A 27,443-nucleotide genomic window follows, 5' to 3' on the forward strand; every position below is an offset into this window, starting at 1 on the left:
GTGTTTCTCTATGTCTTTCAACATATAGACAACGCAACACAGACTTTAAAAAAACTTTCAATATAATGACAGGTTGTTGTTGCAGTTGTTTTAGTTGTTGCTGTTGAGAGAGAGAGAGAGGGGGGGGGGAGAAAGAAAGAAAGACAGAGAATCAAAATTTGTTTCAAGAAAAAACGAACAGGTTGTTATACATATCTATGTGATTATTGCAGTAGGTTTTTACTGAAGGATGTATTTTATCTTGACTAGGTTGTTACCTGGCAGCGTAGCGATAGATGCGGACTAGTTAGTGGCGTGGCTACGGTAAACCGTGCCCGGGCGCGAAAATTTTTCCCCACGTGAGTTCGGACCCCAGTAATGACCTCATTTGCATACAGCCAATCAGAGCTCATCTTGACCTTGTTATCAAGTTAACTAATACATTCTACAAAGTAAACTCAAGAGGAAGAACGGTGTAAATCGACCGATCACCAAGTTATGCCTGATTTTAGGAAGAGACAAGTAATTAGATTTGCATCTATATCTATTATCGGATTTTGTTAAGACCCCGTATGGTAAAGATGTGGCTGGGAAAATGTAGATAGAGGGTGATGTGCTAGCAACCCACTCCCCTTACTGCTTTACAAAGTAAACAACAAGGATTCGAAACTGAAAAGATCCAACAAGACAAATAACTACACAAAGGCAGCCATGGTTGAAACAAGAACAACAAGCATTATTAAAAAAGAAAAAAAAGCATGGTCGTTCCTTAACCAATATCTTATCGCCCATCGCTTGTTATGTGCTTATGGATTAGTTTGATAGTTGAGTTCTGATTGGCTGTATGCAAAGAAGTTCATAACTGGGGTCCAGAACTCTCGTAGCCCGGAGGAAGCTGCAAAAAGCGCCCCCACACAATTACAAAATCCGCGATATTATGTAGTACTTATTTGTTAAAATGTTTTAAAGCAATATTTTAGGAATAAATACTTTACCAGGGCTCATTTATCTGCCAGTCCGGTACAGCCAGTAATTTAAAATATATTTTTTGGGCGAAAGCAAAGAATACGCACGCCCGATATTTAGGGTTAGGGTTTAGGGTTAGGATTAGGGTTAGATAAGAGTATGGGTAGTGTACGTATTCTTTACCTCCGACAATTTTTTAATGTTTACTTTTATAAATTTTACAAATGGAGTTCAAGCTTATCGTATTATGGTCAATTTTGCGCCCCCACTTCAATCGGCGCCCGCGGCACGTGCCGTCTTGCTCCCCTTGTTACGCTTCTGGGACTAGTATCTTTTAGTTCATTGACTATGTTCTGATGATTTTGGTCAATTGACGTCTCGCGTACTGTGACATATTCTTGCATTGAAGAAATTCTTTTACATCGCCAGGAATAACAGCAGTGAACGAGGCTCGAAGGAGAGACAAAAAGGTTAAACACGGGATGAGGAACAAATGACATTACTCCACCGAGCTATGTCAGTTTTTAGTTAATTAAATTTCTCACTGTTGGACAATTACCTGTTATCTGCATTTCGGTAAGGTAAATGGGTGGGGAATGTTTAATGTCTTACATAGAAGATACGAATGAGAATTAATAAATTCAGGTATTTAATTTGTGTGAGCTTTAGCCTTTAACATGAAGTTAAGGAAACACAGGATGAAAAATAGATGAGATTCCTAAGTGTGACATGCAAAATGTCCGGGAGCAAAATAAGCTAACATGGAATAGAACACCTATATTAATTGGATAATAATTTACGAAGGAAATAATTTCTCAAACACCGCTTTTTTGTCCTTTTAAAATAACTTCCGGTGTTAACACGTGTGATTGGACGAATAGGTAAGCGGTTTTGATTCAAAACTTACAAACATTTTATTTTATATTAATTATTTTGATGAACTGATGAATAATTAATATCTATAACTGTTCAGCTTTCGTTGGCAAAATAATAAAATTTGACTTTCATGTTACTTTGTATAAAAGCTGTTATTATTCACAAAAGGCGGTTTACCTTGATAGAGAAAAATAAGGTATTTGTAACTCGTAATTATTGTTAGTGTATATTTTTTAAACATTTAAATAAAAATAAATTGTGCTAAAGTTTTTAATTTGAATTTTCGCGTATTTTTCTTAGTTCTTTCCAAGTTTCATTTCATATATATTATTTGGAATTTATATCTAATCACAAAAATGAAATTTAAAAAATTTAAACGGACTAATAGTAATAATAATAATAAAACATGGAACGTCCGATATAAAAGATACAAAACTCATCACAGTCATGTTTTTTAAAAAATATATACTTAAATAATGCCTAATAATTTACTATAAATATTTAAAAAACTATGTAAAAAAAAATTTAACAAAAGCCCTCAGATTTCGGCGAAACAAGTTTTTGTACTTAGCCAAAGTGAAAGTCAAAGTTTGTTATATATAAAATGTATATGAAATAGTAATCACCCTATCTCTAATTATGTGCTCCTATAACATTATAAGGGAATTTTCTGCATCTCATTTATCTTCTATTTGCTTTCCAAAAGCATTTCTTTTTCTTTCATGTCCGGTGTTATTTTTATACAAAATTAATTTTTAAAGTTCTCATATGACTTTTTTTTTTTAATATCTTCCAATATTTACATAAACCGCGTTTATACATAATCTAAACATTTTTCTCTTTGAAATTTATCTTTTACGATACAGTTAATACTGCCCGTGTTTTGAGTTTTTAAAAAATGCTTACTGGTAAATACGGGCATTCCTTGTGTGCAATTGAGGGAGTATGTCTGACTGTGTTATTATTTTCTTTAGTAAATTATATTTTTAATGAATAAGATTTAAACAAGTAGATACTACAGCAAATATAAATCATTTTATATTATGGAACAACAAATTCGTTAGAATAGTTATTTTTTTATCAAGTTCTTTTTAAATGATGCTATTTTGTATCCTCGTGTTACCATCCCATAATTTGCATCATTGACAGTCTATTTGTGCGGGCTTTATAAATTAAATAAAATCTATGTGGATATATATATATTTAAGTCGTAGTGTAATATCGTCAAAAAGATTTTCCAGTGAAACTAAACAGTTTAACCAAGAATACGAGGGCAATATTTATTGGCTCATTACTGTTTTATTACTTTGTTTTCAAACGTTATTTAAAACACCTTGTGATTATTGATCATAGCAGTAATTTTTGTGTCTTTCTGTAAAACATTATTTGGTACTTTGAAAGTGTTATAGTCATAGTTTGAAACGTCATTTGATGAATTCATTCAACTAACGAATGAAAATAATCGGCAAAGTGCTACAGAAACAGCGTCAAATTCTGGTGCATTAATGTTATTATTTCTCTTTGATGGTCATAATTTCTTTCTTTGACTAGTTTTACCTTCTTTACATGTAGCTATTTATGTTACCGCAAAGTTAGTATTAAAGCGAAGAAAAACAAAACTTGGCCAGCACTACCCAACTATGACAACTTTAACACAAAATAACTTCCAAAATACGAAAATTTCTCAGAAAACGTTCAGAGTTAACCGTGTTCTACGTGAAAAATTCTACCAGTATTCGAAGTTTCAAACTGTTTAGTTAAAAAACAATTAATAAAAAAATCTGTAATTCAAACTGAACAAATCCACAAATTATGTTTACACGAGGAAGGATAACATATTTTCTCTTTTTCCGCTACGCTCCAAGTGCTCTCAATATTTTGTAGATTGTCAAAATAGTGACGAACAAAATGCTTTATGGTGTTTATTTATGATGCCTTAAGTTCTGAGTTCAAATCCCGTTGAGGTGGGTTTGGCTTTGCATCCTTATTGGGTCGATAAAGTGCCAGTCAATTACTGATGGGTCAATATAATCGAGGGTTTTATTCCCTCCGAGTTTTTGTCTCGTGTCTATTTCAGAAAACAGCGTAGTGTGTTTGCAGAGTCGAAATGTGCAGTATTTAGTTTGAATCTCGCCGAGATCATCTTTGCTCTTCATCTCTTCGAGAGGGGAGTGATGGAGCAATGAAACGAGTATCAGTTCAGAAGATGAAATTGGGCAGCCATGTACTAAAAGGATTTGTCTAAAATAGAAATACATTATTTTTCTTTGTAAAATAGAAATACATTTTTCCTCGTTACAATCTTTGTACGACTCTTTTGGCACACTTTAGTCGAGTGAACATGTTCCACTCATCTAACTGATTACCGTTTCATATTTATTTACATTGTAGAATAAACAATCCGTTATTTGCTCCAATGGCAGTTTTATAATGTTTATGTAATACATTTTATAAATGCATTAAAGTAAGGAAGCAATGTTATTTTCCTGCTTGTAGTTGTAGTTAGTACAGCATATCTGGTTGTTCATATTCAAACTGTTTGACTGTGTGCTATCAGTGAACATAATCATCACAAAACCTAAACAAAGAAAAAAAACAAACTTTTGATATGTAATAGGACTTGTTATATTTGCTATATCAACTATCAAAAAGATGATTGTAATAAGTAACATAAATGAATTGTTGTTTATTGAAATATAAATTATGAGTTAAGACTAATATTTTATTTTTGTTTTCCATAAATACAGGCTTTTTTATTTTTAGGTATTTTATTTATTTTACTTTGGTTAAAATTTTCATCTTCCGGATGGAGTCTTCAGGAAGTGAACATTTTGATTTGAATGTGGAACCAGTAGAAACCAGTGACTGTGAAGGGCAAAGATGTCGTTTGGGCTCAACGCTTTGTGCTTCCCTTGGAGTGGAACTTGGTTCATTTGTAAGAATAACAACACCTAAAATTTCTGCAATATGTAGTGTCTGGCCGAGACCTGAGGACCAGGATGGTGTATTGCAGTTCAGTGAATTAGTTACTCGCGATTGTTTTAAGACAACCAAAGTATTTGATGGTATACCTCATATTGATGTACTCTCTACAGCAAATGCCAAATCGACAGAAATTAGTATAATTGCAAAAGACATTAATAGTTTTGAAAAATTAAAACACATGCATCGACATTCTGTATGTCTTCAGGAATACTGTCGCAGCTGTTTACATTTTGTAGGCATTGGTGTTAATGTCAAAGTTAATTTGAGTAAATCAGATGTTGGTTGCAAGTATGGAATGTCTTATATAATAGTTCATTCTATTAAACCAGAAACTACTGATGTTGCCATTGTGAGTAAAGCAACTAAAGTTCGCATCCGTGATGTTATTACTGAAGAGAAATATAAACAAAGGCTGAATAAACCAAATATAGTTCTTGGTGGCTTAGAAGAACCAGCAGAATCTCTTAAAGAAATTGTAAGACTTCCCATGATACTGAAGGAAAATCCCAACTTCAGAGGTGCTGAATTGCCCCGTGGAGTGCTACTTCATGGTCCTCCTGGTTGTGGTAAAACAACCCTTGTCAAATACGTTGCTGTTGAATGTGATGCCCATTTGGTGACTGTCAATGGTCCTGAGCTATTGTCCTCTCAACCCGGTGAAAGTGAGCAGAATCTCAAAACAGTTTTTGAATTAGCAACTCGGATTGGTAAGACAGATGGTTGCATTTTATTCTTTGATGAAATTGACTCGCTGTGCCCTAAACAAGATTATTCATCAAAAAGTACAAAGCTAACAGCCCAACTAGGATTACTTATGGACAGCATAGAAAATGATAGTGGTCTTGTGGTGGTGGCTGCCAGTAATCAGCCAGCAGCTATTGATCCCACTATTCGACGCCCTGGAAGATTTGATCGAGAGGTAATACCTTTTGTTAAATATCTATGTATTTCTGTAGAATTAAATTCAGACTTTGTCATTTGTCACTGTTGTTCTTTCTCTGAAGCAAGGTACATTGTTATTATTTAGCTCAAACTTAGCTGGAATTTTCTGTTGTGTCTGGGGAGAGCCATTTTCTTTTTGTGCCTTATAATTTAACATACCAGTAAAATTTCTATTTATTTCTTATTTCCTAAAATTTTCGTTTCATCTTGCAACCTTTTCAATAGTCTTGACTCTGTCCGTTATTTACACTGTGTTCCTTTTTGTTTGTTTGTGGGTCTGTGTCTGCATGCATGTACGTATGTATGTATATATGCATGTGTGTGTATATATATGTGTGTATGCATATGTATATATATGTATGTGTGTGTGCATCTATGTATTCTGCATATTCATGTGCTTGCATGTTCATGTTTGTGTATTTTCTATGTGTGTGTGAGCATGTGTTTATATGTATGCACCACTGTCTCCTTGTGTGTGTATGTGTGTTTTGCAACTATGTACCATGTTTGTATGTATGGATGTGCATCTCTATGTGGACCCGTGTCTCCATCTCTCTACTTAAAATCACAAACGTTTTGTATGTGTGTATAGGCGTGGCTGTGTAGTAAGAAGCTTTCTTCCCAACCATATAGTTCTGGGTTCAGTCCTACTGCAAGGCGCCTTGGACAAGTGGCTTCTACTATTGCCTCAGGCTGACCAGAGCCTTGTGAGTGGATTTGGTAAACAGAAACTGAAAGAAGCCTGTCCAGTATATATATATTTTTTCTTGTATCAGTTATTTGACTGTGGCCATGCTGGAGTACCGTCTTTAGTTGGACAAATTGGTCTGAGGGCTTATTCTTTGTAAGCCTAGTACATATTTTATCTGTCTCTTGCTGAACTGCTAAGTTACAGGGGACGTAAACACACCAACATCTGTTGCCAAGTGATGGTGGGAAGATAAACACAGACACACAAATACACACATACGATGGGCTTCTTTCAGTTTCCTTCTACCAAATCCACTCACAAGGCTTTGGTAGGCCTGGGGCTATGGTAGAAGATGCCACACACCCATCCCTGTGTCTGTGCTTGACAACCGGTGTTGGTGTGTTTACATCCCCGTAACCTAGCAGTTCGGCAAATGACACTGATAGAATAAGTACTAGGCTTTAAAAAAATGTAAAGTATGTCCTGGAGTTGGTTTTCTTTTTTCGACTAAAACCCTTCAAGGCAGTGCTCTAGCATGACAGCAGTCAAATGACTGAAACAAGCAAACGATAAGATATTGCACCAATGTCGGTGACACATGAAAGACACTATGAAGTGGTTGGCGTTAGGAAGGGCGTCCAGCCATAGAAACTAAGCCAAAACAGACTGGAGCCTGATGCAGCTCTATAATTTACCATTTCCACCCAAACCATCTAACTCACGCCAGCATGGAAAACACGCTAAATGATGATGACAGCCAATAGAGTGTAGTTTAAGAAATACACTTCTACTGCACAGCACCATGAGCAAGTGTCTTCCACTATAGTCCTTGGCCAGCTAAAACCTAGTACTTATTCTATCAATCACTTTCGCCGAACCGCTAGGTCACGGGGATGTAAACGTACAAACACCGGTTGTCAAGCGATGATGGGGGTAGACAAAGACACACTCACACACACACACACACACACACACACATTTAGTCTGTGGAAACTGGAAAGAACACTGTTGCTTGTATGTATGTGTGCATGCATGCACACATGCGTGAATGTGTGTGTCTGTTGATATCTTCTTGTCTGAACTTCCATACACTCATTGAACAGATGCCAGTCGTACAAGAGGTGTCTGTTTGCAATCTTCTGTAGCAATGAGTCTGGCATTTGTTCTATTCTTCTTTGAATGACTAGGGGAAATATTCCCCTAATGCCTCAACAGATCTCGTCTGACCCAAGCAAGTAAGAAAAAGTGGACATTAAAACGATTTCTCTCTCTCTCTCTCTCTCTCTCTCTCATGTGTATATAGGCAATTTTCATGTTTAAGGTAGTTTCCAACTTTTAAACTTGTCCAAGCGCATGATGAAAAAAGAATTCTATGAATTTCACAGATATTTTGGGAGGACTTGGTACTTTGTCAGTCTAGGAACCACTGGATTAAAGCATATTTAAATGTATGGAACATAGAAAAGTTAAGCTAATCTCAAATATACTTTCGAAAAATAGCAACGTTAAGGTAGTAACTGTATTTTCTCCGCTTTGGCAAGTAGGGGAGCTAACTCTTGGTACATTTTCATTTAGATCACGAGAAGAAATATAAATGACGAACAGTTTAGCAAAAATAATTATCATTATCATTTAACATGTTTTTCCATGCTTGCATGCATCAGACAGAATTTGTTGTCACAGATTCTCAGTAGTCGAAAGTTTTTCCTGTTGCCAACTTTTATCTGTTTCTAAGTAAGGTAAGACATGTTTTCCATACAAGACTAAAACAAACAACCTTGCTTGTATGACGATGGTGCTCATTTACAACCATCACCTGATGTCTAGAAAAAAATACACACACACAGAAACACACTAGCAGACATGCCCACCGTTGCTTGGGATTTAAATGTCATAGTTTATATTAGGTCATCTCCTAAATAATGCGGGCTTTTTATACTTTTATTTTTCAAAATTAAGATAAAGTTCTTTTTTAATCTAATATATACTCTCCTTCATTTTCTAAAATGCTCTTCTATCTATCTCATAGACTTGCTAGACCCTCATTCAAAATTCACTTGTCCACGATAAAAAATATTCCTCCAGTACTGTTCTGACTTTCTTTAACCTGGGGTGCCAGTGTTTCTCCATTCCCTACCCACTATCTTTGGCACTTGACATTTTTATACAGAACCCATTTCTCATCACCAGTCGCTATTCAGGCCGGAAAAGGTTCATTCATGAGATGTAACAGCAATGAATAGCATGTGATTACTCAGAAAGTTTGTGAGGAACCTATTGACCCAGTTTGCTAACTTTTCTGATGGCATGCAGGTGTTGATGAATGGTTGAATAACCAATTCCAAGTATATCTGCTAGTTCCTCAACATTTACAATGGAATTTTGTTCCAAATTTTGCAAGATGTCCTCGTTGAGCTCTACAGATCTTCCAGGACAAGGCTAATCTTCTAGGATGTAGTTTATGGTTCAGAATTTCTGGAACCACTGTTGACACTGGTTTATGCCGATTGTCTGATCCCTATATACTGCATTTATATTTTCATTGTGTTGTTGCCTTTATTGAACTCAAAGCAAAATATACTGAATATATCTTTGTCACTTCCATTATAGCTTTGAAAAAATAACTTAAAATTGAACTGCACTCTTCAAAACTTGTACTAGGAATAAAGACAAGGTAAAACTATTACCTACTTTTAGAGCAAGTTGATGCAGGTCGTTTATCCTGTCCCCCTCCAACTTTTAGTTCATGCAATTTAAAAAACTGCATTATTTATGGGATGTAATTTTTTAATGCACCAAAAAGCTCTCACTGGATATCCTCTCCTTTGCTGCAGTTGGTGCTGCTGCTACCATGCTGATCAATCACCAGCCATAGGAGCTACATCTGTGTGATAAATTAAGCCAATAGGTGTACTCAGCAGCACCACATGAGAAAGAAATGACATGGTATGGCAGGGTGGTGGCTGAAGTTGTTAATGCAGCATTTCTGGCCAGGTGAATACTACGCTGCTCTTGCAGTAGCTGTACCTGCAACATTTTGTGATTGTTTAATTGAAGTCTCATTTGATGATTCATTTGCTCTCCTTTTCAATTTCTCTGCTACTGCTGTTTTTTGACCAATAGAGGATCTCTTCTTTGGAGATATTATGTCAAGAAATATGATGTAATAAACTAAGATGACAATTGTACGTTAATAATGAAATATCAATAAAAAAAAGGTAAATATTAATGTCTTAGCAAATTTTAAGGAGTTAATTCACAGAGTTACCTCACTTTTCTGCAGTAGCTGTACTTACCCCAGGAAAAGGGGTTTTCTGACCCTAGCGGCCCCATTACTCATTATGTGAAAAATTTTAAGAGTCTAAAACCATCTGTGGAATATAATGTTTGTATGTTCCCCTTTTGAAGAAAATTAGTTGCAAACTTCAGAAGTTATACAGATTTACACACACTGAGTTATATATCATCATTATCATTTAATGTCCGCTTTCCATGCTGGCATGGATTGGGTGATTTGACTGAGGACTGGCGAACCAGATGGCTGCACCAGGCTCCAGTCTGATCTGGCAGAGTTTCTATAACTAGATGCCTTTCCTAACGCCAACCACTCCGAGAGTGTAGTGGGTGCTTTTATGTGCCATTGGCACAAGGGCCAGTCAGACAGTACTGGCAATGGCCATGCTCAAATGGTGTTTATTACGTGCCACCTGCACAGGAGCCAGTCCAGCGGCACTGACAATGACCTTCCTTGAATACTTTTTCACATGACACTGGCATAAGTGACAATAAGGCGACGCTGGTAATGATCACGTTTGAATGGTGCTTTTTACGTGCCACCGGCATGGAAGCCAGTCAGCTGCTCTGGCAACAATCGCACCCTCAGATGGTGCTCTTAGCGCTCCACTAGCACAGATACCAAGTCATGCGGTGTTGTCATTGAATTTGATTTTGATTTCACTTGCCTCAACAGGTCTTCGCAAGCAGAGTTTAGTATCCAATGAAGGAAAGGTATGCATAAGTGGGCTGGTTACACTCCTGGCATAGGCCATGGGTTATAGTCTCACTTGGCTTGCTGGGTCTTCTCAAGCACAGTATATTTCCAAAGGTCTCAGTCACTAGTCATTGCCTCGGTGAGACCTAATGTTTGAAGGTCATGCTTCACCACCTCATCCCAGGTCTTCCTGGATCTACCTCTTCCACAGTTTCCCTCAACCGCTAGGTTGTTGCACTTTTTCACACAACTATATATATATATATATATATATATATATATTTATACTAGCAGTATCGCTCGGGTTGTAAGGGAAATAAATATATAAGCATTTTTAGAGAGTTATAGCCAAAAAATAGCAAAAAAATGCATTAAAAATTGAAAAAAAATTAAGGTAAATTTTTTTTAAAAGCGTTGACACATCGTAGATATTTTTAGAGAGTTACTTCTCTTATATAAAAGCGAAAAAAATGCATTAAAATGGAAAAATATGATGGTAAATTTTTTTTAAATCATAGACTCATCGTAGACGCACACTAATACCCAGAAGGGCTCGATATGAATCACGACTATAAGATACCCGCTTTTGGTTAAACTGCACCGCAAAATGTGGGAGTAGTTAGGAATCTAAATCGTAGGAGACAGACACACAACTTCACTCTTATATAAAGATGCTTTTTTTTTTTCAGTCATAGAGTTAGATTTATGAAGGTCTTCAGTAGAAAATCCTTCGAATTCTGACTCGCTGCTTGATATAATGAAATTCGTATCCATTTTTTGTCAGAATTACAAATTTTGAAAACACAATAGGAACAAATTTTGGAAAAAAATCTCCCATAATTCACGGAATTAAAATTACACTTCGATTTTTGTACAAAACTGTAGTTGAAGTGTTTACGAAGTATAATATGTGTTTTCACGAATGTACTAAAGAGATTTGCTCTGATATTCTCATTTAAATATGAATAGGTAAATTCGGGCGGCTTGGTAACTATATATAAGTGTCGTCTGTTTATACATAAACACTGTTTCATACTGCAATTATATATACATATATCTATATTATATAATAAAATATATACAGAGTAAAATAAAAACCAATTTACCTTTTCTGTCCGTCCGTGTGTCTTTGCAAATGTGTTGGAATGATAAGTGAGTTGTGATTTGGCGCCTTTTTTACTAATAACAAACACACACGTGTTTGTATGTAGTTGTATGCGTGTGTGTGAGGAATGACACACACACACTCACGCACGCACACATGTACATCAATGCTTTTGGAGTGATATGTTAAAATATTGAGTTTTCTCGAATTTTGTCTTAATTGGTGGTAAAATTGAAAGAAATTTTTTATGGCATCACCCACTGAAGTACTCTGAAAAATCTTAGGTAAACTCTAATTGAAGAAATTGTGTGAGGATTAAATCGTTATGTATTTATTTGTTTCTGTTTGCTGTGTTTCTTTATTTTTTGAGTAGTGGTTTAAATACTTTCAGTTTAGTCTTCCTCAAATCACTCTGTCGCTATTTACTTTCATTTTATTCGTTGCACACTGTGTGTGTGCGTTTGCGTGTGGTGTAAACCAGACTAAGAAAAGCATTTGACACACACACCAGAATGTGAGTTTTCTGTAAATTTTGCTTAATTGGAGTTTAAATTTTAAAAACTGGACCTGGCATGACGCGATGCATTGTACTCTTAAAAATGCTAGGTAAATTGTAATTGAAGAAATCCTATATTGTAGATTTGTATAACTCCCAAAGGGAGGCAGATAAAATCTGCCTTTTATAATAAGAGATGTATATATATATATATATATATATATATATATATATATATACACACATACATACACACATACATAATGGGCTTCTTTCATTTTCTGCCTACTAAATCCATTCTAAAGGCTTTGGTCAGCCCTGGGCTGTTGTAGAAGATACTTGCCCATGGTGCTGTGTAGTGGGACTGAACTTGAGACTCACCTGTGCCTAAAACCATGCCTTGTGGGAATGAGAGTTAAAAAAATGTATTTGATTTCATGAGATTGTTTTCTTCCTTTTGTTTGAATTCTGTTGGGTAAGAAATCTCATATAAAACTGTTTAGATTCTGATGTTGAAACTTCTATCATTATAATATATTATTGCAACATTTACTTTTCATTGTATTTTTAAAGGTCCTACTGAGTATCCCCACCATGAAACAGAGAGAGAAGATTTTGGCAGCACATTTGAAGAAGATGCCAGTAGCTGTTGATGTTAATCTCGGTGAATTAGCTGAAGTGACGACGGGATACTCTGGAGCAGATCTTGCTTTGTTATGCAGAGAAGCTGCTTACATTGCTCTATCTGAATACCAAACAGCACCAGTAGATTCAGTAAGTTATTAAGCCTTCATTTTCTTTAATTCTTTGATAACTATTTCTTTTAGTCTTTGGATTGCAGCTATGATGGGGCACCACCTTAATGGGCCCTAGTACATATTTGAAGTCTGGTGTTCCATGTGTCTCTTTTACCAAACTGCAAAGTTAGATGTAAAGAAACCAACACTGGTTGTTAAGTGGTGAGGGACAAAATTTAAAGACTCATACCAACATTATGTATATGTGCATTATGTGTGTGTGTGTGTGTGTATAGAGAGAAAGAGAGAGGTGCATGTGTGTGTGACAGGCTTCCAAACAGTTTTTTTCTTTACCAAATTCACTCACAAGTCTGGGTTTATGAGACACTGGCCCAAGGTGTTGTTCAGTGGGACTGAATTCAAAGCATTAGAAACCAAAGCATTAGATTTCTTATTTTTATGACATTGTGTTGTACTTCTTAAGCAATACCAATGCTAATTGTGTCAGCCTGTCTGACTGATTGTTTTGATCCTAGTTTCTGATTGAGCAGTTGGAAAGCAAATTTAATTGTACAGCATATTACTCCAATTTATATGAAATCTAGTTTATCATGGGGGAAAAAAAAGGTAATAAGATAATCCCTAGCTGGTCTGCTAAAACCTTGAGACGGCCATTGTCTGACTGAAAATAAGTAATTCTTTGCATTATAATGTTAAAAATGACTTATTACTGGAATTTTTTTTATACTTTGCTTAACTCATGCAAATATCTGAAATTTGCAACTATTACACAACTTGAGTTAATATATTTAAAACATAATTCTTTTAAACTGTACTAATTGTTTTTCTTTTTTTTTTCTAAATTGTCTAGACTCCTGTACCCTTGAAGAAATCTCATTTTCAAACAGTACTTAAAAAAATCATGCCATCTCTAACAAAAGGAAACGAGATAACTTTAGATTCCAAGCCAATTGCATGGGATGATATAGGTGGACTGGAAGATGTAAAGCATGAAATTCAGCAGGCAAGTAAAAAAATTGTTATAGTCTGGTTTGTTATGTAATAATCCAAGCAATATAATATTTTGAGTATTAATCAAGTTATCATGATTGATAAATATTTGAAAATTTACAGGATTTATCAAACGAGCTGTACTGGAAACACTTGACATTGTATTTTGCTTCTTTTTGCAAATGTATGCATTTTATCAGTTGGTGGTCTGTAACAAACTTGATAATTATTTTGGTATATATATCATTTAAGAACAATTACAGTTGCTTAGTGTAGAAACAATATATAAAATGAAGTTATGTATTTATGTGCAGGTGATCAATGAAAAGGATCCTTGTTAAAATAGATAGGCTGACAGAAGCATGTAATGTAAAGAAAAAAAATATGCTGCTCAGCTATCTAAGTAGACTGTAGAAAACCTGGCTAGATGTTTAAATATAATCTTAGCTCATTAGCTTTCAGGAAAGAGTTAATACAAAATAGATTCAGCTAGCCCTTGTGTGTATGGTTAAAAATGGTTGTTGAACTATGATCTTTATTCACTATCATTGCATGCTTGCTTTTTTTCAGTAAGGTCCTTTATTCCACTAGTCTTCTCAACATCAAAGCACCCAGCTATAGGATCTAAACAAACATGATTGTTGTCTAAGCAATGTTAGTAATGAAGTCATGCAGAGACATACATTCACAACGCACAGAAGTTTCCATACAGTTTCTGTATGCCAAATTTCATTTATAGTGCATTGATCGGCTAAGTCTTATAGTAGAAGGCCTAACTTGGTGCCACACAGTGAGTTTGAACACAGTCATGCCTACACTTATTTGAAAGAATTATACCATTTGATGATATATACTGATAGAAACTGAATGTTGATTGTCTTTGTTAAGTCAAACAGTTTGTGAATGTTGTGAAAGGCAAGCTTGAAATTTTGGCATTGGGTTATAGAGAGCTTAAATATAAGCTGACAGTTCTGTCATAAGGAGTTATCTTTATTTCTCTTGTTGAACATTGTGGTAAAAATTTTTGAATATGGCTCCTGTGGTGGTGGCATGTAAAAAGCACCATTCAAGAGTGACTGGCTCTCATGCCAGTGGTACGTAAAAAGCATCCACTACACTCTGAGTGGTTGGTGTTTAGAAATTTTGCCAGATGTGATTGGAGCCTGGTACAGCCTTCTGGCTTGCCAGTCCTCAGTCAAACCGTCCAACCCATGCCAGCATGGAGAGCAGACGTTAAATGACAACGATGATGATGGTAATGATGCTAACATCTTTTGAAATTTGTAGTTTTAATCTTTTTTTCCCCCCTTTAGTTTTTGTGTGATTTTCTGTGATTTCTGACATTTAACCCTTTTAATACTAACCTATCTGGAGTGCTCCAGGTTGTATGATTTAAACAGTTTTAAAATGGTTTAAATTGAAACCTACAATCAAAGCTTCATGCTAATTTCTTCTAAGCACCACTATAATGGTTTCAAATTTTGGCACAAGATCAATGTTTTTAGGAGTAGGGGGTTAGTCAATTACAGTAATCACAGTTCTCAATTGATATTTATTTCATCAACTGTGGAAGAACGAAAAGCAAAGTTGATCTCAGTGTGATTTGAACTGAAAAACATTAGTATAATAATAGCAAAGTTATTTTAATAAACTCATCCTTATTCTGAAAATGTATTGAAACAAGGATTTTGTATTTCAACAGAAATATAGTCACAAAATGGTTAGAGGAACTTTAGTAAAACGTTTTGTAAAATAGTACTAATTATTTATTTTTCTTTTATATTAATTATTTTGCTTCCAGACGATAGAATGGCCTTTGAAGTATGCAGAAAAATTTCAGAAACTGAAGTTAACATATCCTCATGGTGTGCTTTTAATTGGTCCACCTGGTTGTTGTAAAACAACGTTAGTCACCACAGCAGCTAATGCAACTAATACAGTATTCATGTCACTTACAAGTGCTCAGCTTTATTCTCCTTATGTAGGACATTCAGAGACACTCCTGACAGAGGTGAGACCTATGCACGTTATACTCTTCATTTTGCAGAACATTTTCAAAAATTTGTTTAACTGAATATTTTAGTTTAAAAGTGTAAATCTCATTCATAATTTGAATTTTGCCCTTTGTTGTAAGTTTATTAAGTTTTTAAAACAATATATATTTCAAGTACTTCATGAAGCAATTTTTATTGGCTTTAGTCAGGAGTTACCTCCCTTCTCCACACTTTGACTAACAGGCTAAATGAAATTGGTATCACATTCAGATGCAACAGGTTACTTTGTGATTGAAAGATCACCCATGTTTTCATGATTCGGTATTATTCAGCTCTATTGTAATCAGAAAAAAAAAACATACTATTTTAGATGAAATAATTTTACTATTTTTAATCTAGTTACTTGTACAGAACATAATTATCATTTTCATTTTAAGTGTTGGCATTTTTTCTCCTCCACTTTTGTTGCAGTTATTTATGAGAGCACGGGCCTGTGCACCAGCTATCATCTTTCTTGATGAACTGGATGCATGTTTTGGTAAGCGATCAGAGAGTGGATCTGGAGATGGCTGTAGCATAAAAGACCGTTTATTGTCCACTTTACTCAATCAAATGGATGGCATTGGTGTGAAATTGGATGATGTTCAATATTCAAATGCAACTTCTACTGTACAACCTATTACCTCAACTACAAATACAGACGTACCTATTGTAAGTTTTATTAGCTATTCTTAATTATTGAACTATCATTCAAACTTCCTCTTATATGTTAATGCTTAGTTGCATAATCAGTTCTCTTAGAATGGTTTTAGTTCAAATATGAATCCAGAATGTCACTATTTTTATGTACCAATGTTATAAATTTGAACAGTAAATCTGGATTCTCCCTCTTCCTTGATGCCTCTATATATTTTAAGAGACCATAGATTTGCACTGGAGAAGTTCTTCTCCAGATCACAGCCCAGAGTAAGAGCTTTTTTTTTATGACAGACCAGTTTTTCTGTCCACAGAAGTTACCCCTCTTTACATTTCCAGTGTCTACAAGAAAGACAAATGCCAATATATCTTGTTGATGGCAGAATAAAAGAACCAGATCAGATACTACAAGGCAGTTGACTGATCCTATAACAATTTTACCAACCTACTGCCCCAAACTGGTTCTTTTAACCTACTCAAAAAAATATGAAAAGCAAAGATGCCTTGACAGGGATTTGAACTTGTAAAGCAAGTTTTGATTCTCAGTGCCTTGTTTCTTACTTACAGATGGTTGTCTTTTATCATTTAATCTTAAGTTGATGCTTTCTCTTTTCCTCTGCCATTTCTACAGGCATCAGCAATCATGGAACTTCTTCCATGTCAAAGCTTCAAGATTCATTACTTTTCTTTGGAAAGATATAGCAATGGTTACCCATGGCCTTTTTACTTTGTTCTTGAGATAATGCTTATGTAACCTTTTCTTTACTATATTTCTTACCAAAATACTTCCCTTATGTGTTTCAGTTAAATTCTAATATAATCGTAAATTTGGACTAGTTTCATAAAACAACTCTAATTTTTTTTTTATTTATCAACATGTGATTTTTGGAACACGGTTTAACAAAAAGTTCTTAAACCAATCTATTGAATAATATTTATTTCAAAGTGACTCTAATTACAGGCAAATATTGGTAAATCCAACTTAATATAAAATTATTTCAGTTTTGTGTAAACATCATCATAGAAAATGAGTTATTTGCTAACATTCAATTACATATTCAACAAAATTTTAATATAGAAGGATCGTGCTTGTTACTGGATTATCAGTTGAACTTAAATGCATAGAAGACAGGTGTAGCAATAAAGGTATAAATAGGATGAAATACTGAGAATTCATCTTTGAAGAAAACTAGAAAGATGAAATACACTTACCATTAAAACCATTAACTAAATGAAATAAACTTGCATGCATACATAAATACACAGAAATGTGTATAATAATGATTCACAATATAAATTGATCAAAATTTGTCACTCACAGGTTTGTTGCTGCTCCAATAGTGGATCTGCTGAAGTCTGTCAACAGCAATTTTTTGCAGTGTCATATGAAAATGTCCCTAAGAAACAGATTGGGTTTATTTACTCTTTAGCGTCTACCCATAATTACGACCCTACTATCGATCTATTGCATTTCAATCTGTTTTAGGGTTAGTTAGGGGTGGGGGGAAGGGTATCTTTTTTTCTTCAGAAATGTAAATAAACCCAATCTGTTTCTTAGGGACATTTTCATATGACACCACACAAAATTGCTGTTGACAGCCTTTGGCAGATATTGTTTTCATCTCAATAGACGTCATTGATTGGTTGAAATTGCCGAAATTGAAGAAAACATCTTACAAACTACAGAATTTTCTCAAGAAAGCCAAGAGAAAAAGATGTTTTATAAACACATTCTACCAGTATACGAAGTTTAAAATTTTTCAGTTACATAGAAATTATTTTAAAAAACTGCCGTTCAAACTGAAAAGATCTCCTATAGTTTGTTATTTTGGGTAGCTTCTTTATACCCATAATTATATTGATTGCAAAAAAGTTTGGATTTTGTCAAAGTATGTGGGATCATTCTGTATAATAATTAGTTTCTGCAGTAGTTGCTTCAAATAAAGGAGGAGGAAAGAATAAAAAAAATAGTCTAATGGTTTTGTCTCCTGGGAAAGGCTGTGACAAGATCCAATCCCTTCAAGAAAATCAGTGAGAGAAACAGTTTTCAAACCTTATTTTATTTGGGTACAAATCCTGTCAGTTAATGTCCAAATTGCTTTCACTTTCAGAAATGAAATATCTGATTCATTCAATCACCATGTGGTTTTTGTGTTAGCTGTACATTTTGTTTGATTTTTCCATATCTTTAGTTGAAAATCTTTGAAATTCTGATTCACCACTTGACAACATGAAACTGGTGTCTGTATCGAAAAAATGTGGGGAAAAAAAAATCTCTAAAAACCACAGAGGTCAGATATGCTAAAGAATGTGGGATATTGTAACTCAGTTGTTTACATAGTGAAATCATGTGTTTTCACAATTTGAAATTTTCATTTAGAAATGACTAGGTTATCTTGGTTGGCTTGGTGTCATTTACCATTGAAATTCTTGGCTAGATTCAGGTGGTTTGATATCAAAAGGGTTCCCCTTTGACAGGGGACTAGTCCATGTGACTTTCTGGGCATATCTCCTCAGTTGTAGGTTTGCATGAAGTCATCTCTCTTCAGAGTCCTATATATGCCTGAGCCATGCAACTATTTTCTACTATTTGACCCATAACTGTTGTCCTTGACAGATACTACCACCCTAGGTCAGAATGAACTTGAGAATAGTGGTAACTAATCACTAGCTCTAAGCTCTATTCTCCTCAAAACTCCTGAGTTGGAGCCTTACCATGCGATGTAATTCAACTGTTTAGCATTTAAACAAGCTGTGAAGGCGTTGCGCTCACAATCATAAGATAGTAAGTTCAATTCTCAAACCAGACTGTTGTGTTCTTGAGCAAAACACTTTTTCATGTTACTCCAGTTCACTTACTGTAAAAATGAGATGCGACGTCACTGGAACCAACTTGTATTGGCCTATGCCTTTCCCTTGGATAACATCGGTGGTGTGGAGAGGGGAGGTTGGTATGCATGGGCAACTGCTGGTCTTCTATAAACAACTTTGCCTGGACTTGTGCTATGGAGAGGAACATGACCGAAGAGGGTCTTTATTTAAACAGGCCATATCTGGCCCAAATATTCTACCTGTTTTTTGATCTGGCCTCTCACACCAACCTTACAATATCATTCTAAAAGTTCAAAATCTCAAAGCTACAAGAAAATGCAAGATAAATCCAAAACATGTGAATAAATAAGCTTTACTTTTGACAGAGTAATGTGAACACTAAAGGGGTTAATGTCATGTCCAGGACAAAATTCCTTACTTTGTACTTAATTTGACATTGTATACAATTAGTAGTTTATTAATCTGAGCTTGTTTGTCATTGAAATTTCATTTTTTTTTTTCTTTGACTTTTTCTATTTCTAATATTAGAATCCGGTTTATAACAAGCCCTTTGTGATTGTTGTTGCTGCAACTAACAGGCCTGAATTAATTGATGAAGCTCTTTTGAGACCCGGTCGTTTTGACAAAATCATTTATGTTCCTCCTCCTGATGAAATGGTAAGAAAAACAAACTGATTTTTAGTCTTATTATCAACCTTTTCAAATGTTTAGCATTTTTGCTTAATTTATTTAATTTGTTTTTTTTTTGTTTTTACATACTAGCATGGATTGGATGGAGAACTTAGAGGCAGGATTTTACATCCTGATGCTCTTCCTATTACCAGTCCTGGTTTTTTAAGTATTTTTATTCCACGTATCTTTGAAAGCCAGAGAAACTGATTGGAACATGAACATTATATTACCAGCAGTGACAAACGATGCTTTGGAATGTCAATATTCATGCACATTTGTTAACACAGATATGCATATGCATACACATCATCATCACCATCATTAGTTAATGTCCATTGTCCATGCTAGCAGGGGTTGGACAGTGTGACCAGAGCTGATTAGCTGGTGGGGCTGCACCAGACTTCTGTCTGATTTGGCATGGTCTCTATGGCTGGATACCCTTCCTAACGTCAACCATTTTACAGAGTGTTCTGGGCGCCTATATGTGGCACTGCATGGATGCTTTTACATGATGTTTATAGATACATACTTATACAATGGGCTTCCTACAGTTGCTGTCCACCAAATTGAGTCACAAAGAAATTGGTTGGTTCAGAACTATAGTGGAAATCATTTCCCCCCAGATGCTGCTCAATGAGAATGAAGCCAAAACCACTTGGTTCTTCCTTGGTTGCAAAGTTAGCTTCTTAACCAGACGGTTTTTGTTTTAGTATTTATTAGTGATTTAGTGGATTAAGTTTAAAATGATTAAAGTGACACTCATGGCTGCTAGATGATGGCTTTGATTTTTAGGCCAGGCAGTGCATTGTATTGAGCGAAACACTTCAGTTCATGGTGCTCTGTAATCAGTTTGATCTGTCGGAACACCGTGCACCTGTACAGGTAATGTCAATTTAATGGAGAGAGAGAGAGAGAGAGAGAGAGAGAGAGAGAGAGAGAGAGAGAGAGAGCTAATGTACAGCACAAACATTTGATCACTGTGAACAAATCATCTGTGCAGGTTGTTCATCATGAAGTTGATGAAGCCCCATCTGTCTTTTATAAAAAGAGAGTCCACATATGTGAGTGTGTGTGTGTGTGTGTGTGTGTGTGTATATTTGTGTCTCCTTCTCATAACTTCCCATGATAGTTGTAAATGAGTGTCACTGTGATGCAAGCAGTGTCATTTATTTCCAATATACTGCAAAAACGTATTTGTCTATGGGGAAAATATTAACTTGTTTGGAAACCAGTAAGGGTTAGTGACAAGATAGGCATCTGGCTGTAGAAAATCTGAGTAAACTCTGTCCAACCCATGCAGTCATAGAAAAGTGGACGTTAAAAGGATACTGAGGTTGAAAATTTGTATAATTCTTATATTTGTTACTGATTACTTTTAATTATTCATCATTTAAATTTAATTTCTCTTTTATAATTTCTAGAGTAGATTAGAAATCTTACAGATTTACACACGTAAGATGAAACTTAGTGGTGTTGATCTGGAAGTTCTGGCAAAACAAACGGTGAATTTCACTGGAGCGGATATATGTAATCTTTGTCAACAGGTAAGAGGAATTTCCCTCTTTCAAAAGTCTTCTTTGTAACTTGAAAGAATGTTAGTGCTTGTTATAGTTTCAGTTATCACTCAAGCCATTATATTTCCTTCTCACTAATTAGTTTTTATTTTCTTTCCTTCAAGGCTGCTTTGCTTGCAGTTCAGGAAGAAGGATTCTCTGTGAAGACAGTCACCATGCAGAATTTTTTAGATGCACTCAATACCCGTGGTTCATCTCTGTCTGAACATTTCATTCGCCAGTATGAAGAAACAAAGACTAAATTTGCTCGACTCACTGGGAAACACAAACATTTATAAAATTCCCATCAATCAGAGAGAAAGAAAAGAGAAAAAATAATGCAAGAATGAAATGTGTTCATGCAGAGTATTTTGTGGTCTAATAGAGAATATTTGAGTTTCCGTAGATTTAAAATGCATATTGCAATCGTATTAACATATCAATTCTCTATTACCATATTTAATTAGGCTTGACAGTCTAATTTCTCTTTCCATCATTTAATATATATTTTTTTAATGTTTTCTATTTAGAATTGATATCAATTCATTGTTTCATTTTCTTTATGTTACTGCTGGAACATTTTATTAATTTTGTAGCTCATATCTAAACTGATTTTTATTTTTTTATTTTCGTAGTTGTTATTGCAATTCTTGTTTACGAAATGGTAAAGTTGGTATAGCTTGTAGTGTTAAATTTAAATACTTTTTGGTACCTATTTCAAGATTCAAATCCTGGTGAGGTCAGCTTTTAATTTCCATCCCTAGTGGTTAGGGCAATGTACTCTTGATTGTAAGATTGTGGTTTTGATCCCTGGACCAGGTGCTGGTTTGTGTACTTGAGCATACTTCATTTCATGTTGCTCAAGTTTGCTCAGCTGTGAACGAGTTCCAGCAATAGCTGGGAATTTAACCCTGTGATGAATCAACATTCCGTTCAGCTTCAACAGGAATTGTTGTAATCTCAGCCACTTATACACCTTAGAAACCGAGTTAAACCCTATCCACATGAGCCCTAGAGCTCCTGACAAATTGAAGAAGATGGATGAAAAATTTCTGTGATTTTCTTTTGATTTTGGTAATTGTGTATTTTGTTGTAGATTCATTGTAATTTATGTTTTTTTTTTTCTGTAAACGATTTTTATAAAAACTTTGGTATATACCTTTTTTGCAAGTACAGTTTACACAAGCCATCTTTTAAACAAGTTTTAATAATATTTTTTGCTGACGTTTATGCCAAATCCAGTTTGATACTGGATCGATGGTGAGCAGATACTCTTTTGAATGAGATTGTAGTTCAGAAGGGCAGAGACCATTGTAGTTGTGATAAGATGAACTGATACATCTGCAAGATTGCAATGTGTAGCCAACCAAGTTGACTGGTCCTCTACAGTCTGGACAGTTTATGACTGGTATTGTGTGTTTAGATGTTGAGATTGCATGTGCAAAAGATTAAGGGGACGTGAAAAGTGATATAGTTTGTATAAGAGTGTTGTGTTTGAGGGGATTGCATGTCAGTCGTTAATGTGGAGAAGGAGGGTGAAAGACGTTACCAAATCCTTGGGCACTCAGAGATGATGAAATGCAGGTTGGAGAGAGCTTTATCAATGTACAGGTGTGGATTTCTTTTCTACTCTAGGCACAAGGCCTTAAATTTTTTGGGGCCAGTCGATTAGTTCGACTCCAGTATGCAACTGGTATTTAATTTATCAACCCCAAAAGGATGAAAGGCAAAATCAACCTCGGCAGAATTTGAACTCAGAAAATTAAGCAGACGAAATACTGCTAAGCATTTCATCCGGCATGCTACCAGCTTGCTGCCTTACAGGTGTGGATTTCTGATCCAGAATGGGAGATAACAGAGTCCATAAATGAGCATTTTAGATGAACAGTTCTCATTCCAGCCATGATTCAAAGTTTTGCTGATGTCAAGAAGGATAACATTACTCTGGTCTAAGTTCTGAAGTACAAGTGATTTTTGAAGCACTTGGGGGCAAGTATGGTTTTGTAAAGAAATTTGCTTTGCAACTATTTAGTTTCAGAGTTGATGTTACTGCATGGTGCTTTGACCTTACGTTTTCTACTATAGCCACTTATTGACCAATTACCTGGGGTGTGGAATCTGGTAGACAAAAACTGCGGAAGAAGCCATTTATATATGTGTAAAAGTTTTATCTTAAAGCCATTATATGTCTGGGAAGAATTTAGAGACATATTTGTGCAACTCTCACTGCTAGAAATTCAATAACCCAGTGATTTGTTCTGTAATCCGTGACACTGTTCACCAATCGTTGTAGAAAATCTAATCAAACTGCCTGTAGATCTGTTTGATTAGATTTTCTAGTGTTTGCTGCAGGGTGAAGGAGAAGGTGAATGTTTACAATGGTTTCCATTTCATTTGAAATGTGGAGTTGATAGTATTAGATCAGTAAGTGACTGGAGAAGAAAGGTTGCAGCACTAATGCATTGCAAAACTGTTAGGTTTCTAAAATTCAGGATTGATTCTGGAGACCTGATTAAAGAATTTGGTACAGATTTCTTAGGCCTCTCTAGCTAGTTTGTTTCTCTAACTATGATCATGATATTAAATCTCTCATTAAATATACAGTGCTTCAGCAGTGAACTCTAGCAGTTTGAGTGTCAATCAAACTATCTGTATCTATAAAGAGTTCATAGTATATGGCTTAGACTAGCTTGCAGTGACTATCAAAAGAAATTTACTTTTAATCGTTGCAAAAGTGTTTTGTCTTGGAACAGCAATATCTCGATCATAGGTTGCATATTGTGAACAGAACAGTACTGCTCCAACAAAATATAGGCAATGAACTAGGATCCTTTGTACCTCCTGAATATGGATATAGGGAAAAAAAAAAAAAGAATGTGTGTCTGTTTTGCTAAAAGGAAAGTATTATGTAAATGGACTAAATATGAACTTGGTGGTGAATTCCAATTACTATTGAATTTTGAGATGTATACACACACACACGCAACACACACACACACACACACACACACACATATGTACTCACTGTATTTGATGACACATAAGATGCACTGTTCCAAAAATATGTCTTGAAAAAAAACACCCTAGGTCCTTATGCAAGAGTGAGCCTCCCATAAGCTAATTTCACCCTTGACCCTCACTTTTTTTTTAATATGTGCTGCTGAAATTGGGGTGCCTCTTTTCTGCCATCAAATATGGTATATGATATGAAATAGAATAAACATTTATGATCAGATGTATGTTATCATAAATGTTTGTTTGCCAAATATTTGCAGTAAGGACATATGATTCTTTTCTAATTGAACCTCTAAACATTGTTAAATCTTTGATTCTTGATCATTTATCTAAATATCTAATTGTCCATTAACCTGTGCCATTATATTTTCCCATCATGCATCTCATCTATGTCATAATTGTTCTCTCATATTGCTCATTACAGATAAAATTTTACTGCATAATCTCATTTGCTAATTTTTTGACTAATATGTCACTGTCCAGCTCTTAAACCTCTTAGTTAATGAATACTAAACGACCTGCAACTTTAAAAAATTCCTTTTGTATATTACTGTTTTTCCTGTCTCAGAATTGATCTCTACTGCTGACATATTTGTTCCAGCAAAGATAACTTTCATTCATCAGTATTCCTTGTCCTTCAATCTCTGTGATACTTCTATCTTTCCATTGTTAACGAAGGCAAGTGGATCTAAATATTTTCCAATAAACTCCCAGTGACACTCATAATACTAGGTATTTCATATCTCAATTACATCAAACATTGTCAAAACTTTTTTGTTGTCTTTATTTTATATTTAATTTCTTGCCAACCTTTTTTCTCATTCCTTAACTGACCCATCGCCATCCAAAAACTGATCAGAGATTTACAGCCAGACATCTCTAAGAATCATTCAGCTGCATTATATATATTCTCTAATTCTTTATCATTTAATGTTCATCTGTACTTTATGCTTAAGACTCTGTTTATGTTAAATTTGACTTTACTGCATTCGTGAAAACTGCATCACCCTAGGATAATCTTTGTATTTCATAATTCTTTGTTGCTCTGGTCAGGACAAAATGCATGTGGAATGTGACCAGCTGGCTGGCTGGGTTCCTGCGTTTTGTTTTATAATGGTAAAATTTGTTATACCAAAAGTTATAGTTTCATTGCATTCCTGACACAAGGAGGAGCCATGATAACATTGGTTGTGGTCATGTTTGGAGAGTTCTTACTAGTGTATTATGACTCAAATCCTTGTCTGTTAATCTTACTTGTGGGTGGATGAGGTAGTGGCTATTATACTGTTAATAATGCAATTCTATCATTTCATTAACTATCTCTATTAGAGTACAGTATGATTATTATGGTACCATAATAATCATACTGTTATTTTCCCAGATTTACATAAGAGTGAATTTTTTGAAGCTGTAATTCTATTAATTACGAGCTTTCATGACACTCAAACAATTTCACTTCAGACTGATTGTTTTTCTGAATGGACCAGTTGCTATGATGAATGGAACATTGGTAGGTAAGGGTGGGAGAAATTTGAGACAGGAATAGAGAACAGTAATATTAAATTTCTTCAACGAATGGTGGAACATGAACTTATACATGATTGGAAAATACTATTTATTAATGATGTTACTTGTGTATGTCATAAAATGAAAAATATAAAGTATTCATAAATAAATAATGGCGTTTGTGTATTTTTGTGTAAGTGTGGAAGGAGTGAAACAATCAAATCTAAATGAATGGAATACATTTTTATGAGCTCACAGAAAATGTTTTATCTTTATTCTTTTCTATTGCTTCCCTCAGTGACTGTGGATAATGACTTCAGAATATTTATTCTCATGCATTTGTCTATGTGTGCCTATAACAAGTAATGAGATTTTGGGGAAAAAACAAAATCCTGTGCATTGTTCCTACTTGTATACGAGTTGATGCTCACGTTTTGCAGTCGGCAGAACAACAAATTATGTGCTCAAGTAATTAATGTGAACAAAATGTAGTGCCTATAGTGATAATTATGCTAATTACGCAGTTAGTATTCATGTAATTTTGTTACAGGAAGGAAAAACTTGCACAAAATTTTTGCTGAGACTACTAAAAATTAGAGGGAAAATTGCGTCTGATGTGTTGGATGTGTGTTTAGTCAGATATAATTGTTTGGGAGGTTATGTTGAAGTGGATTTAGGAAATGGAAGATGCGAAAATTTAACAGACATGTTGAATGGAGAAAGTAGAGCAAAATCAGTATGGTGGCTGAAAGACCTTTGTAACGTGAAAGGATCTATTATCGAAGCACTGGAAGGGTGTCGAGATCCTTTCTAGTCACATATAAAATTCTTCCAGAAAACAATACAGACGAACTCAGGTTAAAAGGGTGAACAGACAGTAGTTTGGTTTATTGATTTCAGTGTAGTACGTTGTCTGGTGGGGGAAAGACAGCCTCTGATATACTGCTTCGTGTTGGTCGTTGAAGTTGGTTGAAGTCGGTTGCTGGTCGTGTGGCGGTCAGAGCCGAGAATTCGTGACCGATCGCAATGCTGTCTTAGCCGAAGAGAGAGATTTGAGGTTCGCGGGCTCGAGGGACGTTTTCCCGCTAATGCGCATGGGGAAGACTTCCGGTAGCCACCCGGAAGTAGTCCCATTCTGCGCATGCGCGCCGAACCCTACACAGTAGCATCACTACAGGGCTCCCCTCCGAGTGCGAAGTACGGCAACAAGAATCTTGTGGTGGTGCTGCAGAAAACAGAAGGCTTGCCGATCCCCCAGAAGACTTGGTACATGATATCATACAACGAAAAAAATTTTAAAGAAAGTTAAATGTAGATTGTTTTTGAAAGTTTCTTGGGCCAATGCACTGTTCTGCCCGATTTTGTAACATACGGTGTGCTCGGGGCACCCGTTGAC

The 27,443-nt window shown here is 35.2% G+C and overlaps 1 protein-coding gene across 3 annotated transcripts; it reads left to right on the top strand.

Annotated features, from left to right (window-relative positions):
- The first annotated feature begins 1,195 nt into the window (after nucleotides 1–1,195).
- On the top strand, nucleotides 1,196–26,217 carry LOC115232399 (spermatogenesis-associated protein 5-like protein 1). Of its 3 annotated transcripts, none has more exons than XM_036499590.1 (9): nucleotides 1,196–1,826; nucleotides 4,569–5,725; nucleotides 12,605–12,805; nucleotides 13,640–13,792; nucleotides 15,581–15,790; nucleotides 16,245–16,484; nucleotides 19,830–19,958; nucleotides 21,395–21,517; nucleotides 21,652–26,217. In XM_036499590.1, the coding sequence occupies exons 2-9, from the start codon at nucleotides 4,628–4,630 to the stop codon at nucleotides 21,823–21,825; spliced, it is 2,328 nt and encodes a 775-aa protein (XP_036355483.1). In that variant the 5' UTR covers nucleotides 1,196–1,826; nucleotides 4,569–4,627; the 3' UTR covers nucleotides 21,826–26,217. The 3 variants fall into 3 exon arrangements, with proteins under 3 accessions (XP_036355483.1, XP_029658116.1, XP_036355487.1); XM_029802256.2 differs by having other exon boundaries at nucleotides 4,585–5,725; XM_036499594.1 differs by lacking the exon at nucleotides 1,196–1,826 and adding an exon at nucleotides 3,453–3,785 and having other exon boundaries at nucleotides 4,585–5,725.
- The last annotated feature ends 1,226 nt before the right edge of the window (nucleotides 26,218–27,443 follow it).

Source organism: Octopus sinensis, linkage group LG2, assembly GCF_006345805.1.
Source record: "Octopus sinensis linkage group LG2, ASM634580v1, whole genome shotgun sequence".
Taxonomy (NCBI): domain Eukaryota; kingdom Metazoa; phylum Mollusca; class Cephalopoda; order Octopoda; family Octopodidae; genus Octopus; species Octopus sinensis.

Excerpts from the sequence above, each read along its gene's own strand:
- LOC115232399 (XM_036499590.1), top strand. The coding sequence starts at position 4,628 with ATGGAGTCTTCAGGAAGTGAACATTTTGATTTGAATGTGGAACCAGTA. Across the intron at positions 12,806-13,639 it reads AAACAGCACCAGTAGATTCA|ACTCCTGTACCCTTGAAGAA; the intron begins GTAAGTTATTAA and ends TAAATTGTCTAG. Across the intron at positions 21,518-21,651 it reads TATGTAATCTTTGTCAACAG|GCTGCTTTGCTTGCAGTTCA; the intron begins GTAAGAGGAATT and ends CTTTCCTTCAAG.